Source organism: Pithys albifrons, chromosome 17 (genome assembly GCF_047495875.1).
Source record: "Pithys albifrons albifrons isolate INPA30051 chromosome 17, PitAlb_v1, whole genome shotgun sequence".
NCBI classification, from domain to species: domain Eukaryota; kingdom Metazoa; phylum Chordata; class Aves; order Passeriformes; family Thamnophilidae; genus Pithys; species Pithys albifrons.
The window spans coordinates 4,940,823-4,960,082 of NC_092474.1; the positions used below are offsets into that span (position 1 = coordinate 4,940,823).

Genomic DNA, 19,260 nt, shown 5'->3' on the forward strand with positions numbered 1-19,260 from the left:
TCTGACAGCTAAGGACATAACAAATATGCAGCACTAACCCTCAGGGTGGTTAGAAATGTCTGAATTCTCCTATTACAGGCAGATTCACAAGGAAGGGTCAACAGAATGTCCCAAAGTTAAAACAAAAATGGGCCATGAAACAAGCAGTCAAAAGCTTAAGGAAGCAGGATGGGCTGGTCTGACAAGAAAACTGAAGACAACTTGAAAAGTTTGGCCCCAAATCCTGGCTCTGCCAAAGGATTCCTACACAAGCTGAGGCACATCTCATTTTCTCACCTCTCAGCTCCCCCCTGTACAATGCCAGAAAATAGTTCCACACCACGTATGACCTGTGCAAGATGTATCCAAGGCACTTTGGAAAGATGTTAATAACGTTGATAAAAACAGAGGAAGCTTCACCAAAGAAACCAAAAACCCTCCTGCAAACTGCCCAGCAAAACAGATCGCAGCAATTACCCTGGCTGACTTACAGAGGCATAATTTAAGAGGCAGAATTATGACTAGAAGCAAACAGAATTCAAATAAGAAATAATCAAACAAATATTTATAGCTTGTGCTTTATAATCAATGCCCATGGTGCACAAAGTGTCATCCACAGAGATAATTCAAGACTATTTATGGTTTTCCCTTGTTGGAGAGGAAATGCCAAAGTTCCTTCCGGAAAACACTGAATATAACCAAAGAAATTACACCCAACATTGATTTGCCCCTATTTGTAGACTGCTTAGCATACAGGACTTCAAAAATCCTCTTACCTTAATACAAACTGGTCTGCTAGGGAGTCATCAGCCAGGCAAACATGAAAGGTCACAATGTCACCTTCTCTGACCGGGCTGAGTGGTAAGCGAATAACGATGTTTTCATCCAGCCTCAGTGAAGACTGTTTTAATTTGTCTTGATTTGGGTAAACAACGATGCTACCAATCCTCTCCATAGCTGACAGAGCTTGGTGTTCCTTCTCTTCACCTGCATGGATATTGTTTTCCCATTTTTCATCCTCTGGAGAACATTCCCCATCCACCGCATAAATCTTATAGAAGAGCTCCACAGTAATCCCTTCCAGGGAGGCTGTTTCCTCTGAAACCAGGGGTGGAGGGGAGCTGAACCAGCTAGGAGATAATTCCAGCTCTGCAACACATAATCCTAGATGGCCTGTCAATCTACAGCTGGCCACAACTTCTCTAGACTCCAGGAAAGCAAACATCTTCACACAAGGCAACATCTCCTCAGAATTATAGTCATCCCAGTCCTTCCCCGCAATATAGAACAAGGTTTGTATCTTAGGTTTGTTGGAATAGATTGAGCTGTTGATTATGTGAGATTTTAATTTCCAATTAAAAGTGAATGTATTTGTGAAACCAAAAGATGCAGAAGTCAGCATGAGGTCCAAGGGAATAGGTTGTTCAACAGAAAAGGGTCCATACGTGGCATTTAGGACAGGTGGCTGTTTGGCTTTGTATATAAAGAATGAATCCACCCTAGACTGCAAACTGGAGTTCCTCATGATATCCTGGTTGGCTTCTTTGAGGAAGAAGAAAATATCAGCATTGCTGATATGGTGGCTCGCAGGGAGATATGTTGGCAAGTTTGAGAATCTCTGTATGCTGTCCATGATCCCTCCTCGGCTCTCCACCACTGCAGGCCAAAGATAAAAGGAAACAGAAAGACAACTCAAATGTTTGCTTAGCTTTGCCCCTCAGTTTTTCTCCAAAGAGATAAATACTGCTCACCCAAATTACAAAGCAGTCTGACACAGCTATCACAGAGTAACACTTCAGGTTCAAAGCTCATACACTGAAAACATCCCATGGCATCAGCTGTACAGCTCCCTTTCCACCTTTCCCAGTCTAACATAAACCTTAAAGCCATTAATCAAGTACTGGATACAACAAGGGGATTGATTGGTCAGATCCCAATCTAAGTTCCAAAACTTTTTGCTGCTTGGGGTTTTTTTTCCTTTTATTGTCAGATCAAACTTTAAGCTTTTTCTCACCCATGTTTCAATATGCCTAAAAAGCTGACATATTGAATATTAGTAGGCAGTAAAGCATTTTTAGCAGCAAAACTGAACATCATCTTTAGTCTAACATCACTAACACACAGTGCAATGGGATAGCAAATTTGCATCACTCCCAATCCATTCTGACAGGTCAGCAGTTTGGAAGTTAGTGGAAAACTGATAAAAGCTTTGTGTCCTTGAAACCAAAACTTTTCACACTAAAATATATGGGGTTTGATAAAAGTCTCAGTGGGATGGATTTATAGGCAAGAATGAACTTGAGAAAAGGAGAAATCCTTTACACACAGGAGGTTCGCAGATGCTTAGGATTTTTTTGTTTAATTCCTGAGAAGAATGAAACACATTTGGAAACCACAAAAGTTTCTCTACAACACAATGGTCAATCCTCCAGTCAGCACTGAGCAATTTTTTCCAGGAAAGAAAAGATTCCAGGGGGAGAGAGGGATCAAATACACCTCTTTGGTTTGGGCCGATCTCTAATTAGTAGTGAGATATATTCAGTGTGGGCTGCGATTCTACTGGAAACAGTGGGGCTTTCAGAGCAACAATTCACATGCTCCAACAAAAAGCCGGTGAATCCAAGCTCCTGGGACTGCCACAGAGGAAATAAACAGAAACCCAATGAATTAAAATGCAGCAGTTCCATAATGCTCCGAGATAACAAAGGCACAATGACAGATCCTAAGGTCAAAGCTCTCGTTGTCTCTCGCTGAAGCTTAGCAGCGATTTCTCTGTTTGTCAGCACTGGGCAGAGCAGATACACAACGCAACAGCCACACAAACAATTACACCTGTTCAAGCCAGATGACTCAGATACTTGCAGCCAGAATTTAGCAGAGATAAAAGCTCTAATATTTAAGCTATTTTTTTCAGGTTGTGTATTTTTAAAGCCTCCATTTATCAAAGACAGATTCTAGGGCAAACCCCATCTATTTGACATTGCCCCACTCTTGTTCTCAGTTGAAATTTTGGACATTTGTTTTTCGATGGTTTGATATTATCTACACTTGTTTAAATGCTTCTCATTTCATCACAATACTTTTGCCTTTACTTTTGCTGTATATTTACTTGTGCCAAGGTTTTTCTCCAGCAATTGGAATATTCTTTGAGGGAACGAGTAAATATGCAAAAATATACAGGAGTATAAAAAAAAATCTCAGCAGGAAACAGTATCAAACAATCTCCCCTCTCACTACAGCACTTGGGGATCAGATCAGGGTTTCCTCTCAGCTTCACAGGCAAATGCAAATGCAGAGCAGCTGTGGCAGTGGCCCCACCTCGGTGTCCTCTGCCTTGCACTGATGCATAAACATCAGCCCATCTCTCCTAACCAGCACAGCCCACACCTTCCTCTGGCTGCCCAAGGCAAGGAATCCAGAGCAACTCACAACAGGGATGGAGACAAAAAGCAGAACCTGGTGACTACTGTTCAACAGGGAACATCAGGTAATGCCCCACCACCACTTGCTGTGCTGCTCTGTGGGATCCCCAAGGCTTTTACCCCAGCACTGAGTAACAGAAGTGCTTGGAAACACAGTGTGGGACAAACCTCATCCTGCTCCTGGCAGGAGAAGGGAGAAAGGAGAAGATCAACACCAATTCCAGAACTAAAGTCCCCAAGGGATGTTTCAGCAGCCTCATTACTACTGCTCTGTGATTTATAGAGCACCTTGACATGGCATGGCTTGTACTGTTGTGCAATTGCACAACTCAGATGCTGAAAGTGAACTTTGTTCCTGGGAAAGCCGAGGCAGTGAGGGGAGGGAGGGTATTGTTTCCTTGCTAAAAAGTCAGATGCAGACAAGCCCTTCCCTGGATTAATTGTAAATAAATCAAACCAGATTTAAAAGTAACACTTTCAAGAAGTTGTATTTATTGTAAAAATTGTGCAACCATACAGACAAGCAAAGAACACAGAGCAGAGTGCCCTCTGATTTCTGGGGGAAGAGCTAAAATCTGCCTTCTCCCAAGACACACCAGGTAGCAGAGAAGATTTAAATACTGTTCCTGAGCCTAAAGAGGAACCAAAAACAAGACAAGGCTTAAATACATTTGTGTTTACATTATAGGACTCCCCTACATGCTTTATGCAGAAAGAAATGATTTACAAGGAGTTTAACAGGTATGGTTTTCCCTTTCCTCCATTTCATTACAGTGGCAGCATTCAGTGCCACTTCTCAGAACTGGTACAAGGACTGGGATATCATCCTGCTGTAACTCAAGCAAAATGAGATACAAATTTTGTCTGAAAGATTATATGGGAAGCCATAAACACCACTAGACAGGGCTGGGCTTTGTCCTAGAACCAGCCTGCAACAAAATATGATATCTGAATTTAGCAGCATTTTACGACGCTGTAGGAACATCTAAGAAGAAATACTTCATGCAACAGCAGGCCAACACCCCACCTTTTTAATTCAGCACATCAGCACCACAGCATCAATCTCCTTACAGCAACAATCAGAAATGGGACACATTTGCAGCTTTCTGGTGTGCAACAATGCAATGAATCAAGCCCCCACTCCTTTAATGAGCACCAGCAAGATCAAAGAGGGCAGAACATTAAACCAGAATGTGGATTAGTCCTAATTATGTACCAAAAGAGAGCTAGAGTTGAAGGAAAGTAAATGGACATCAAATGAGCATCCCCAGAGCCCAGTGCTATCTCACGGGCAGGACAGTCTGTTTTGGCTACCAGTCTGTCCTGACTACCAGAGCATTGAGGGTCTGAGGGGAGATGTGAGTGGAAATAACACACTGTTGGATGTAACTTTAGATAGATAGCTCAAATTTCTGAAACAACTTTGCCCCTCCTTAAGACACTCATTTGGATTAGCCAAATATCCAGACTCCACCCCTAGAGCAATAGGTCAACTTTTAAAACCTCATCACTGCAATTTGATGCCAAAAATTCATGTTTTCAGAGCTGGGTAATGTGCTTATAGCCCAGCTCACCTGCAAAGTTGGGGAGTAGAGACACAAAGAAAACACCCTTCTGATGTTTCTGAGGAGCAGAGAGAGAGAGGAAGGCACCACACACAAACCCAAGCATGCAATGCTGTGCATCTCCCTTCCTGGTCCTTACCCTACCCAGCTCAGATCCCAACCAAAGCTTTTGTTCTGATGTCTTTCCCCCTCCACGAGTCATAAATAATCCATCCCTTTTGGTTTTAATCTCACTTCACCCTGAACTTCTGGGACAAAAAGCACTACAGGACTAAGGCAGATAAGAAGCTGAAACTGTTGGGCACACTGTGCAATAAAAACCTGCCATTCATGGAACTCAAGATTTCATTGACAGTATATTTCTCAGATTTCATACTTCTTAATAAGAAGCAAAGCAAGTATCCCGCTAGAAGATGGTGGCAGTGGCAGGTCAGCATTAAAAACAATGCACATTATAAGCTGCAGTAAGAGGAAAGGCTTTTAAAATAATCATTTTGTAACTAAAAAGGAAAGTAGCTCTTGTTGGAGTATAAATCCAAATTTCACATCTAAATTCTCTCTCTACTTAGCAAACTACTTAACAGCAGCAGCCAAGTCTTCCATAAGCCCTCAGTAATTCTGAAGCTGGAGGTGCAAGGAACAACACGTGTTTAAAATTGCCAGTTTTTCAATATCCTTTTTCTCTGAAAACAAACAAGAAGCCAATCCTGCACCTGTGGAAAAACTGTGAAAACGTTAAAATTCATCTTTCCTGCAGCATCATCAGAATTGTAGAGAGAGATCATACAGACACTTCTCTTTGTAAAAGAGGAATAATTTCAAGTAATGTGGTGCCAGTAAGTACTATGATGTTATCCATGACTCATAGAGGCAATCAATGGCCTGTCTGTATAGTAGAAAAATCACCAGCCCTTCCCACCAGCCTTCACTGAAGACCATAAAGATCAAACTACACATGTACATTATTCCACTATAAAAATGGCTCTATTCATAATAATTATTTTGTTCTGGAATTGCAGGCATTAGACTTGAATAAAAACACACTGTATCCCAGAACAGGGTGTCTACACAAGGAAAGCTCTTCTGGAACTGATAGAAGAATAATTAATTCTGGACCAGCTGGGAAGGGCACTTCATCTCATATAGGGAACAGATAAGACCTGAAGTTGTTGAGGGGCCCCAACCATCAGAGATTTTTCAAGGTGATTTGTCCTGGCTGCAGCTGGGGCAACTCTGACTCCTAATCCTGGCAGCAGGAAAACGAGGAGGATGATTACAGTGTGGAAGTCTACCACGAGTTTAGACATCATTTGAGCACTATGAGTAGGCTAAGTTTGGGTTGTGTGAGGATTTAAGGAGCCTGGATGAACACCCGCCTCGTGCTCTCCCTGACTCATTCAAAATTTAATGAAATAACCATGAAAGGAGGATGTCACTGTTTACTTCCCACATTTAGAGTCCATCCTGTGACTCATCTCCTCAATTTTTTCATGATGAAAAGGAGGGGAAAAACCCTCCACAGTCCCTTTGAGGGGTAAACTTCCCTCACCTAACTAAACTAAAAAATTCCATCACCTTCCATTCAAAAACAAGCCTTACTCCTTTAGTACTTGAGGCAATTATCCAGTAAACCTCACTGGCAAAGAAAAATAACCAGAATAACAAACAGTATTTTCAACGGTAACAGAATAATTTGAAGATAAAACTAATAGTTCCAGAAAGAGTTAAGAGTTCCCAATACTTTTTTAACATTAAAAGTCAGCCCAGAAGCTGTGAACATATAAAAAACTGTAGTGTGAGAAAAGATTATAGGATCCTTTAAGCTTTTCTCATTCTCTCTCCTTCTTATCCTAATTTGATGTAAGGATAGAACTTGGTGTAGGACTCACAAGCAGTTTATAGTCCTTATATTCAATCTTGATTACACATTTGTGGAGACAGATTCACTTTGCAAAACATTGCTGGTCAGGCAGCTTGTTTTGAAAGGCAAGAAAAAGGATGCAATTAGAAAAAAAAAAGAAGTCTCCTTAATCCAAACATCTAAAACTGAAGAGAGGTTAATTAACTTTTGTAGGCTTGGGACAATGTCTCACATACTTATCTCCAAATATCTGAGTCAAGCTTCTGTCACTTGGGCTTCACTGCAGCTGCACATTCAGGGTATCCAAGCCCTGCCACAGTCCAGCCTCTTCCTTCAGCAAATCAGGATATCTCCAGAATTCATTCATCCTCACCCACTTACATCTGTAGGGTGATAGATTACCATTGGAAGGAGCCTATTTCTATCCAATAATTCAACTTCTAAAGGTGGCCAGTGCAGACCTGTGTGTGGCAAGTTAGGTGTCCTGCCCATCAGACCTGTTGGCTCGCCCTTCACTAAAGCTTCTCCTCCCGCAGCCACATGCCTATGTTTGCCCATCGTGCTGCTTCCAAAGAGCTTGAAGGCAACATCTCTGGCCTCATAAATCTTTTGCCTACTAAAATATATTTTTAAGTGCAAAATTAAACCATGCATATGAATGAAAGCTCTGATCAGGCCACAAGTTCAGTAATAAATTGTATTTTTGTGTTCCAAAGCAAGTCAGGTGCTCTGCCTGCTTGCCATTGCCAGGAGATTAAGTTGGATGAGGAAGTTTCCGAGCTGGTGCTTACTACAGTTTTTAGCTTGCATGCTTTTTGCAGAGTCACCCATACTGAAAGCCATATGTGCAGCAAGGCCACCTACAGATAGTAATAAAACCGTACTGTCTGAAAGGCTGCCTATAAATCTTATTAAAGTAATCCCTTCCCTGAACCCAGATTATTACATTCACCTTTATGGTAGAATAAAAATTAATTTTCTCAGCTATAATAAGTGTATGATAAGAAGGCATCGCTTGGGACTAAATAAAGATTATAATTAACTCCAACTGAATAAATCTAAATTTAGCTTGGACTAGCAATTTGTTTTCATAGATTTTCCTCTACGTCTGAGTGAATAGGTACAGCAGGATTAGCATCCCATGCCAGTTCCAGCACTGCTGTCATAGAAGGGACTGAGGCAGAGTGTAATCCAATACCCAAAAGGCCAGAAGATTAATTCAGGGTTCTCTATCAGCAAAAGTTTGGAAAGCTGGAGAAAAAGAAAAAGGCTCAAAACTGCTATTAGTCTGGCAAGGAAAGCATGTGAAGTGTTGGACTCCAGAGAGAATATTGTTCACTGTGCCCCCTAAATCAGCATTAGGCAGAGACAGGACCTCTGCCATGGGCTGCTGAGAGCATGTTTAGGGGAAGCACTGTCTGTGATTCCATGATCTTACTCTTTCCTATCAAGTATCTGCTTTTGGATGCTCCCAGAAACGGGCTGCTGTCCTGGAATTTGCTCTCCCTCACTAGTGACAGAATCACAGAATCACAGACTATTCTGAGTTGGAAGGGACCCACAAGGATCATCGAGTCCAACCCTTAAGTCAATGGCCCACACAGGGGATTGAACCCATGACCTTGACATTGTTACAACCAAGTTTTAACCACATCAGAGATGATTCCTAAAGCAACTGCAAAATGCCACAACATTACACAAGGACACGGGAGCAAACAAAATGGTGTAAATGCATCAGACAAATATGCAAAGTTTACCCTCATTTTTTACTTAGTTGAAAATAAAACCCCTCATAACAGCACTCCAGCCAGCAGATTAGAGATTTATCCTTCTTCAAGGAAACGAGGCTCTGCTTAATAAAAGGCTGACAAACTCCCTGGTTAAGCCACTACCTCATTATTTGCTGTTCTCCGAGAAGATGATTGTTAACAATGTTATTACTGGGAAGGAGGAGTTCCAGCTTGTTTATCAAAATAGACCATATATTTACCCTAACCAGGGAACAACATGCAACTCAAGCAGTAAAGCTGCTGCGCCACCTCCTCTGAATTCCATGCGAGCCCATGCACACACTGGATTTGCCTGTATAAGATTTTATCAGGTATAAAGCTGAAACATTATCACTACAGCTGAGTTGTATGTTTATTTCCGAAGACTGGAGTCACCTTAAAGATAACACAGTCTGAAACAAATAAAAATTTTTTAGGGTGAAATACAAGTATGTATGTAACAGACCACACCACTGTAAGAACTTAAATTCACCTCTCGTGAGGGCTCAACTTTCCTAGACAGGACACCCTTCTGCTGCCCCTGCACCATCATCTCTTTTTGAGAACAATTTCTGCCCAAATATGAAATTTGCTGTTCAAACCTGAGGAGTGTGAATTCCTCCTGAATCATTAATACTGACTGTTATAGTTAAACTTGTCACAGCTTCTAATCCAAAGATCCTGCACCTTTATAAGTTATAAAGTGGAAATTTTATTCACCAGGGAGAAGAAAGATTCCCTTTCCTCCAAATGCTACCATCATGTCAAGGCCTGGAAGGACATTAAACCTGTGGCATCTGTAAGTGTAGCAAGGCTGTTTCAGGTAAGTTTTAGAGGCTTTTATTGCTCCCTCTGAACCCTGTACAGTGGTAAACATGATAACTAAGGCACCTGGTTTTATGGGCTGGAGTAATAGAAAAAAGAGTCACAATAAAAAAAATTTTAAAACTCTCTAAACATCCCTACAATGGCTTTTCTTGAAACATAGTGGGATGGTTTCACCAGCTGTGAGTAATGTGCCTATCCCCAAACCCCCATAAAATCTTTATCTCATCACTGATTCTATTTACTCATCTCCTTCTCACTCTCACACGAGTGTTTCTGGCCAAAAATCTTTGTTGTTAAACCATTTATTCAAACGTATCTGATAGAAAAATCCAGAAGTTAGATTAAATATTTATATTTATATATATATATATATATATATATATATATATATATATACACACACATATATATCCCTGTAGTACTACCTAGATGTTGTGCAGAGGCACCATGTGGTCCCATCCAAGGACTGTACACAAGATAATGGTGTTCCTAAGCCAGATTTTCACAGCCTCACAGGGTCAGGGAGTTCTCACCCAAATCTCTTGGGTGTAAAATATTCTTTCCATTAAGGAGAAGAGAATCATTTCAATGGATGAAGGACACAGAACAAAGACAGAGGGGTGAACCTATAGAGGAAAAGCATGAGTGTGAAGGGAACACAGGGACACCAAACATTCCCTCTTCAAAAGCCAAGAGAAATGGGATGAGACAGTCACAGGGCTTCTCCTTGGAGTCTCCAGCTCCTGCCTCCTCTGACAGAGGCAATACAGGTATTTGCAGAACTAAGGCTTTCCTGACCAGACTAATTCCCTGAGCACTAGAAGGGAGATTTCCTGCACATCACACTTGGCACAGCCAAGGCCAGCTTGGTGCAGAGACTGACAAAGCTGCTTTGACTTCCCAGACCTCAGTGCAGGGAGGGTGCCCAAGAAAGGAAATCCCCAGTGAGTTTTCTCATTTAATGTGGCTGTTGCAATCACTCAGGTTGCTCTGCTGGGCTGATCACTGGCCTAACTTGCAATCTGAGTTTCGATCAGGGGTGTTGATAACATGGTTAAAAGTCACAGGCTGCTCTTGGCGAGTTTCTCTGCATCTCTTATACAAGAGCAACAGGGAAATTGTCCTGCCACTTACAATTAGAGACATTAGTACAGTGGCTAAAGGTCACAAATTCATCAGCTGGAAGAACAAGATGACAGAGCTACTACTGCAAGCTAAACTGAAGTTAAAAAACACCTGATTAACCATAGAGAGCTTCTGTTGTGGTTATCTGGAGGGGAGAAACACCAGCTAAAGCAATGCTTACACACAGGTTTTGCACAACATGCTGCTTGGTGGGCAGAAACTCATGAACACCAAAGCCCATCCCCAGGTGACTCCCCACAGAATGAGCAGCATTAAGATTTTCTAAAACCTCCTTCTCCCTTCCAGACACCCCTCAACTCTTCTCAGCTGGAGGTGGAGATGCTGAAAATCAACCCTGAAAACCAAGGCAGCACCAGCTCAGGAAGGCTGATTTGCAGCCCCAGGTACCACGACTTTCCTATAGGGGTAGTCAAGAGGCACAGCCACCCCAAGTGCAGCTAAGCAGGGTGACAGCCCCAAGGACCCCAGCAGGGCTGCTGGACCTCTCACCCAGCTTCCCATCACATGGCACTGGTCCTGGCACTGGTCCTTACCCCAGTGCAGAGTTGGTGCTTCCAGCTGCCAGCACTGCAAACCCCTGTGCATTCCTCCTGGCACCTGATAAATAAGGTTTGTCATGGCCACTGTAGATTCTCATTGCTAAAAAGGAGGTTAGGAGAGGGCTCCCTGAGCCGTTATCCAAAGCAAAACTCATTTTCCCTCAGTGATATTTCATAAACAACAGAAAATGAATACATGTATGGGAGTGTGTGGATGTATTCTCCAAACAACAGGGAAGCTTTACAAGGCAAACACATTCGCTAAAGGCACCAGGTGATTGCAAAAGTAAATCTTTTAAATATATGCTCTAAACCATTAGCCATCTCTGAAATATTTGTATTCAATGTCAAAACACCTACACGTCACACAAAGCCAAGAGACTGACAGGAGAAAGGCCAGGATTTATGTCAGCTGGGGTCTATCTGTCATGGAGATAGGAAAGCTGAGAGAGAGCCCTTTTATTAAAATCACTCTCCTGCTGCAGATATTGATCGAACCAGCTAAGGTTGAACAGCAAAGTGCATCCCCATCTCTCACAAAGTTCCTCACTGGCACAGCAGTAAAGGACTGGTCTAAATGCCCTCACACTCCAGCAAACGGCACCTCAAAAGAAGTGGGCAGGGTACAAGGGGCACTGGTATAAACAGCACCCTGTGACACCACAGCACCGATGTCTTCCAGGAACCAGAAAGTCCCTCTCAACTACACTTCCCAATTTATCAGGAAGCCTATTTTGCTCCCAAATCACTAATGCAGGTCGCCATTACTCCTAGACTAAGTTTACCATTACAAAGACTCAGAGAAACACAGTGCTGACTGCATTGCTTGCACTCCCATTTTAAGGAGCAAAGGCCATTTCAAAAGGATCCCTCTCTAAATCTGCCTAAGCATTTTCCATTTTTCCTCTAAGCAGTGATTTCTGCCCCATTGTGGGCTGATCCCTCCCTGGAAGTTCTCCCACAGCTCCTGGAGATCCCAGATCTTGGCTGTGTTTCTCTTTAAAATCCCCAGCTTGTGACTGCAGTCAGTGGCCTTCAGTATTACACCCAAACACAAAATGAAGCAGTTTGAAGTTCTATATGCTGACTTTCTACATTGATGTATCCACACGTTACACAGGTACATCATTTTACAGCACTTCTGATTCTCCCCATGGAAGCCTCTGTCTTTGGAGATACTGAAAAATTCCTTGCACAAGCCAAAAATTACAGGACATTAAAATGCTGGCAGCAGATTCTCCAAAGGCTTTGTCAGAAAGCAGGAAGGTTGGTCCAAAGCCTTTCCCCAGAGCAATGGGCTTTCCCTGGATTGTCCAGCCTGTTGTTTCAAAGCTGTTGGAGGAAACGAGCTCCAAACTGATGGGCCCAAACAGCCACATGAAACCACAAAAGCAGCTTACAATAAAGCCCCTGTAAAGTTATTAAGAACACAGATATGTCTTGAATGCACAGAAAATCCTCTCTCTCACTAGCACACATCCATATCCCACTGTGACTGTAATCCCAGGAAGAGTGTACGCCACACACAGCCCTTCTGGGGACCGCGATAAACAAAATAGGATGCAGACACACACAAATTAAAATCTGGGTCGGGCACCAGCCCCACAGCTCTGCCTGAACACTGGCAGAAATTCCCCTTTCACCTCCCATTACTGCTGGATCTCTCACATGGATAGCAACCCTGACTACCCATGCTGATTTGGGGCCCTTTTAGCAATGTAGATACTTAAATACATCTTTGCAGTGTTTGGGGCTGTGGAAACGAGTCAGCTTTCACTTAGGTCTCCCCTCAGAACTCCAGAGGTGGAGGCTGTTCCTCCAGCAAGATTTCTGTCCCCATCCTGCAAAATATACACACACAGATATCATTTCAAGTGTGTCCATCCTCACTAAGTCAGGCAAGTTTTCCCATTGGAATATTTAAGCTACAAAGTTCCAAGACAGAGACCTGTGAGGTCACACAGTCTTTTAGCTGCTTCAGAAAAAGCTCCACGGCTTTACAGAATCAGCACTATTAGTTCAGAGATATCAGAGACTTTTTTCTCTGAACCCAGTCTTCAATCTGCACTTTGCATTGCTTTCACCAGCAACCAATATTATATTACACTAACCAGACTCCCAGAGCAATATGTGCTCTCTGGCTCCCACAGGAGCAACAACACAGGCCTAATTCTGCAGTTCAGACATCATTAAGTTATCAATTCATATCTGCCTCTCAAGGAACAGCACATGAAACCATGAATCCTTCCTTTCTAATGACAGCTCTTTCTTTCCCCCACACAAACTACCCAGAACAAAAGTTTCTGTTTTCTCTTGGATTCCTTTACTTAATTCAACGTTTTATTTTTGGAATGACAACAGCCTCAAGCAACTCCATTAATTTGTTACAGAGCGAGAGAGCTTTGCATTGCTAGGGTGACTGCTGACCTCCTCCCCTGCTCCCTTGCTTATTGTAACAGTCCTGCTCAAGCACATCCCAGTATTGGAACAAAGCATAATTTTCCATGCTTGAATGCATTATTTTACTTTATGAATACACATTTGACATATTTTACAAATTTACGGCAGATGCTGTCAGAACAGACGAAATAACCATCCCTCGGTATCTCTTTTCTCTTACTACAGCAATCAAAGGCTGCAGCTTGTCATTCACACGTGGAGAACAGCTCCTCTTGGGGAGAGGAAAAGGAGCCTGCAGCCTCACCCAGGACTTCTTGGGTGTTTGTTTCTCTGTCTGTTGCCGATTAGCAATTTAGAGTTTGATTTTGGAAGCACAACGGAAATTCCCAATAGTTCTGTAGGAGGCAGTTCAAGGAGATCTTGTCAAAATATCTGTGTGTGAAGAAAGTGAAACTTTATTATGGCTTTGACGCTGTGAGGCACCAAATACAGTTACCTTGCTCACAAATAGTTATTAACTTACAGGCAAAGGACAAAAACTCTCAAGCAAAAACCACGTTTGGATGAGGTCATACTTGCTGTGTGGTTTGCTTGTGTTAATGTATTAATGCAATTAAAGATAACGAGCATTAACTGACAGCATTTTCAAACTCTCCAAGAGTCAAGAGGAGTAAATTAGATCCGATTGGAGATTGCCTGAGAAGGCAAAAAGCTGGATCTAATTCTTGTCTCAATGACAGGGCAATTATAAAACTGAGGAAGAGTCACAGGACATCACTATAACAGCCCAATGCGCATGGGCACAGCGCGGCGTCTGGAAATGCTGTAGATGCAGCTCCACCACAGCTCAATGTCAACATCTGCCCAGTCAAAGCTGCTGTCATGGGCAGTGACAGGGAGCAGCGCAAGAGCCGTGTTCACCTTCTGCTTAGTGGCACCTCCTGTAAACCTGTGTGTGGAAACATCACAAGTGCAGTTCAAGTTTGAGTCAAATCAAGTTCAAGTCATATCTTATTACATCCAGTAGTGCTCACCTATCCACAGCCTAGAGAAGAAAATTCTGCAGAAACTCAGCATCCAGGTCACTCAGCACTCTGCTTAGTCTGGCATTTATATCTAGAGCCAAGCACATAATTCACACTGCATAATTTATCCATGGGATTCAGCCCATGGAACACCCAAAGCAGATAACAATTTCTTCATACTTATTTAATTTTTTTAGAAAATGCAGTCAATTTCTCTTCTTCTTGTGAACTCTGCAAAAAGATTATGAATATCTGGCTATACTCTTCCAGGGCTTGAGCTCTTGGCTAGCTGTGATCAGACAGATTAATTCACCTCTTGTTCAGCCTTCCGCCTTCATCTATTCTTGTTTCCTGAGTGGAGGAAAATGTGTGCAAGCACTAAATCTCAAACATGCTATTCTAACATTTGGATTCCATTATCCTAGAGATAACATATAATCCTATAATGATATGTAATAAATTAACATTTAATCTCATATCAGAGAGTTCAAAGGGATCAGAGCCAGCTGGTGCTAAAATAAGCATTTGCTAGAGGCTGCAAGAGTGGGAGCTGAAGATGAGATGTGAGTAAGATCTAAACTGCTCTGATGCTTTGGCTTGGCAACACTGGTTGGCAAGGAAAGGATGGAATAAACCCTTGATATGACAGGGACCATCTCTGAAACCAACCAACCTGTGCCCTTTCACTGAGTGAAGTCCTTGCAGTCCTTTCAACAGCAGGAGAGGAAGATTTCCCAGCTCGGCGCTAACAAGCAGGGAAGGTCATCGTCACACAGTGCTGCACAGGGGACTTAATCCAGTGCTGCATTCGTACCCTACTTGTCAAGTTGCCTCGAGATCTGATGAGGCTGGGAAGAGGCACTCAACCTGGAGCTGAGCTCTCTCCAGCTGCAGAGAACCACAGCCACCCTCTTCTTTCCCCTGGCCTTACTTTATACAAACACAGGACTGATGAAGGATGAACACAGAGAAGCCAAAAATATTTTTTCATTTTGTTTCCCCCTCACATGCCTCCGCACACAGAGCTAATACACCAAGCTCTGCACAATCTTCATTAATACCGACAGCTGTTAATAAAGTTCTATCCATAGAGGCTTCCTTATTAAATGTACATAGTGAGTCTGGTGCAGGGGATTTGTTTCTCTCAAGACAGGCACAATCAAAGCCTCAGCAGAAGATGCAGTCTCCCAAGCAACACGAGGCAGACACAATGACCAAGGGCTGCTGACCCAAAGAGCAGAGATAAATCCCTGACTTGGCAGAATCCCTCCAACTTCCACCAAGTTGTGATTTCACTGTTAGGGTAGAAGGATAAAGAACTGCCTTTGTCTTCCCAGATGCTCCATGTGCCACCTTCGTTGTCCCAGCCACGTCCCTAAGCATGGTACATTTTTCTGGAAACTTGCAGACCTTAATCTTTGTTTGTGGGCAGCAGCAGCAAAAAAACCAACTATTGACATCAGTCAGATTCAGGTCTTTTCTCTGAATTCAAAGACACACTTCATTGCTCCATCTCAGACTGGAATACACTGTAAAAAGAAACCTCTTGGGTAGCCAAGAGAGGCAAGAATCCATGAGACACAGACAGTATTTTTAAAAAATCCTGTCAATTCTCTTTGCTAGTTTTTAGTGAAGACACATCAACTTTACTGCCAAATTAGCTAGAAAGCAACAGCAGCTAAAAAAAACATTAAAAAAAATTGACAAGACAACCAATAAAAATATACAGGGCTGAATTTCACAACTTGACACTGACCACAGTTCTGTAACTGAAGAAAACTTATTAAATAAAAATAACAAAAAAATTTGAAGTGTTATGGAGTTATCTTTGCTCTAGCATTTAACACACATTTCTATTATCCTTCCTCGATTAGCCAAATGAAGATCAATGTATCTATAAAACTCAATGACATGTTAATGCAAACCTTAAAAAAGATAAAATGCCTTTTATCTCATTCTTAGGAAAACCTAATAAAGAATTAACAGTCCATGAAGCTGTGGAATTTCACTCAAGGCTTTACTTTATGCCAGGACTTCCTACTCCATTATTTTTTAATGGACAGGTTTCCCCAGGCTTTGGGACATGTCAGTACAATTGTACATTGCCATTAAAATTAGCCCTTCAGGGCTGGGATAGGGACCACATGGTATATCTGAACTTAAACTATAGAAAACATCCACAAGGAATCAGAAATGCAAATCTAGAGCAATGGTAAATAAATATTCAAAAATGGTAAAAATATAGATTTTGATAATTATCTGAAAATTAATAAATTTATGAGGTAAAACTTTCACCTGCTGGATGAGCCCCCTCAGTCAGAGCTCATTTGTAACATCAGCATTTCAAATATATATAAGAAGCAAATGCCAGCAATCTACTAACACAACACTAGATATTGAATCTTTAAAGAGTAGCAGACAAATATTAGTCTAGGATTTTACTCAAGATTGGTTCTCAGAATTAACAAGCCTTTAGTGACTGACACCAGCCATGCTGGCTGGAAGGCTGGGATCCATAAAGCCAGACACCCCTCAAGCTAGTTGGCAAACTGTTCCCAGATATATTTGTTTCTACTGACAAACGCGGCAGCCAGATCAGAAATTTCAAATGCCAATACTCAAAAACCAAATTAAACCCAACACTTCTGCATACATTTAAAAGTTGCTTGTTCTCAAAAGGCCCTGAACACCTCCAGCTCCCACTCAGACTAAAAGAAATGCAGATGATTTCCCACTTCTGCTAATTGAGGTGGTCTTGACTCAGATGCCAAGGAAGGGCCCCACTCCTTTCAGACACCCAGTGATGAAGACCGAGGCCACAGTGCCCAGCTGAGCAGGATATTTGTCGTGGGAGAACATGCCAGGAGCAGCAGAGGCACAACACAGAGCCTGAGCTCATACTCTTCAAGGCTGACAGGTTTGGCTTTGTGAATCAGCACAGGGAGAAAAGAGACAGCAGTTGTGAGGAAAAACAGTCCCAAGGAAAAGCAGGAGGCAACAGCCCAGGAGAGCAAGATGGGAAAAGCAGTGAGCAAAGAGGAGGTGGCAGGAGGAGGAAAGAAACTTGACTGTACAAAGACTGATAACTCACTATTTCCATTAAAAAAAAAACAAGCCATCAATCATGGGTCCAAAAAGCTAAAAGCCACTTTGAAGCCTTTCTCTCCTCCCTGGGATGAGAATATCTTGCCCTTAATATACTGGAGTCAGACCTTCCTGCCTTGAAAGTCCCATCAGCACAGCATCCTCCCCCAAGAGCTGCACAATTTGTACCACTTTACCTGGGGCCATCCTCACCTCCCTTTCTACCTTTGCTTTCCCTCTGCTTTGGTAGAACAGCTGCTTCTCCTAGGCACTTTGAGATTAATTATTCTTGATTCCTCTCCTACACAGTGCCTTGATCTGGAAAATTTATTTAGGTAACTTCTCAGGCAGCATATTTATCTGCTGGCCTCAACATCTGCCTGAGCATAAAAATCAACATCTGACAAATGTCATGCCAGTTGGGTGGAGACTGTCCTCTGCCAACCTCACCACTCTTGTCCCGGTAGACTTGGATCTCACAGCAAGAAGCCTGAGTGTGTCCCCTGCTTCTTACTTGAGGAACAAGCACAGGTCTCAGCCAGAGTGAGAAACCAGGCATGGGACAACAAGAGGAGAGGGCACCCCATCCCACGAGGATATGGGGACCACACTGTATTCAGTCCTCAAGCAGAAGCACTGCCTGATCCACACCAGTGCTCCATCAGTCAGATGCATAAGTGAAGAGATAAGACCCAATTTGGGACAAGAACACCAAACACACCATGTAGGGAAACCCACATCCAGACCCCCATTTCTGCAGTCCCACCCCAAGCATCCACGGAGCACATGCAGGGACCTTCACACCCACAATGTCATCGCTGCATCTCAGCCCAGGGTAGGAGCTGGATGACTCAGTTGCCCTGTTTTGAGAGAATGGGAACAAAGCTGAGGAACCAAGCCACAGGTATTTCTGCCTCGACATTCAAATGCTGGATAAGGAACAACAGCCCCGGATGCATCCCATACTGAAAATTCATTTGTTGGCAAAGAAAGCTTATTTTGCCATCTTTACTCACCCATCATCTCATACACACCAAGTACATTTGGATGACCAAGGTGGGATGCTAAATTAATCAACAGGAAGCGCTGCCTCCCAAAGGCAGCCTATTCCTGATCTATTCTTGGCTAATCTTCAAGGAATGCTCTGCCACTCTTACTCATACTGAAAATGTGTAAGAACTGCAAGCACAAGAAAATACTGCTCTGTACAGTGGGGTTCAGACCAGCATTCTCTGTTGCCTGACATGGAAAATTCCATCACCAGACCTCAACTGCCAAGAGTCCCTTCTGAGAGCCACTACTTTTAGGAATTCTTATAAAAGCCTGCTGCAAGCTTCAAAAAAACAATCAAAGAGAAGAGAAATAAAGACTTATTTAATAAAAAGCAGAAATTCTAGCCCTTACCTTTCAAACACACCCTTTGAACCTCACCATCTCCACTGAATTTTAGATGAAACTTAGAGCCAGGTATTTATAGGCACCAGACTATAAATGAACCTCCCTTTTGATATCACCCTTTTAGCCTTCAGTTCAAGGCTGGGCAGACAGAAACATGAAGATGGAGGGTGAATTAGGTTCAAGAGGGGGAACTTGTCAAACTAAGTTGCTAATGCAAGACCACAACAAAACTTGGGTTTAACCT

General features: G+C 42.5%; 1 protein-coding gene across 1 annotated transcript in view; it reads right to left on the reverse strand.

Annotated features, from left to right (window-relative positions):
- The window catches only part of TMEM132B (transmembrane protein 132B), a 233,968-nt gene that overhangs the window by 168,119 nt on the left and 46,589 nt on the right, over nt 1–19,260 (reverse strand). Inside the window, exon 2 of the mRNA XM_071572287.1 lies at nt 756–1,635. Within this exon, the coding sequence (XP_071428388.1) occupies nt 756–1,635 (880 nt within the window). The remainder of the gene's footprint in view (nt 1–755; nt 1,636–19,260) is intronic.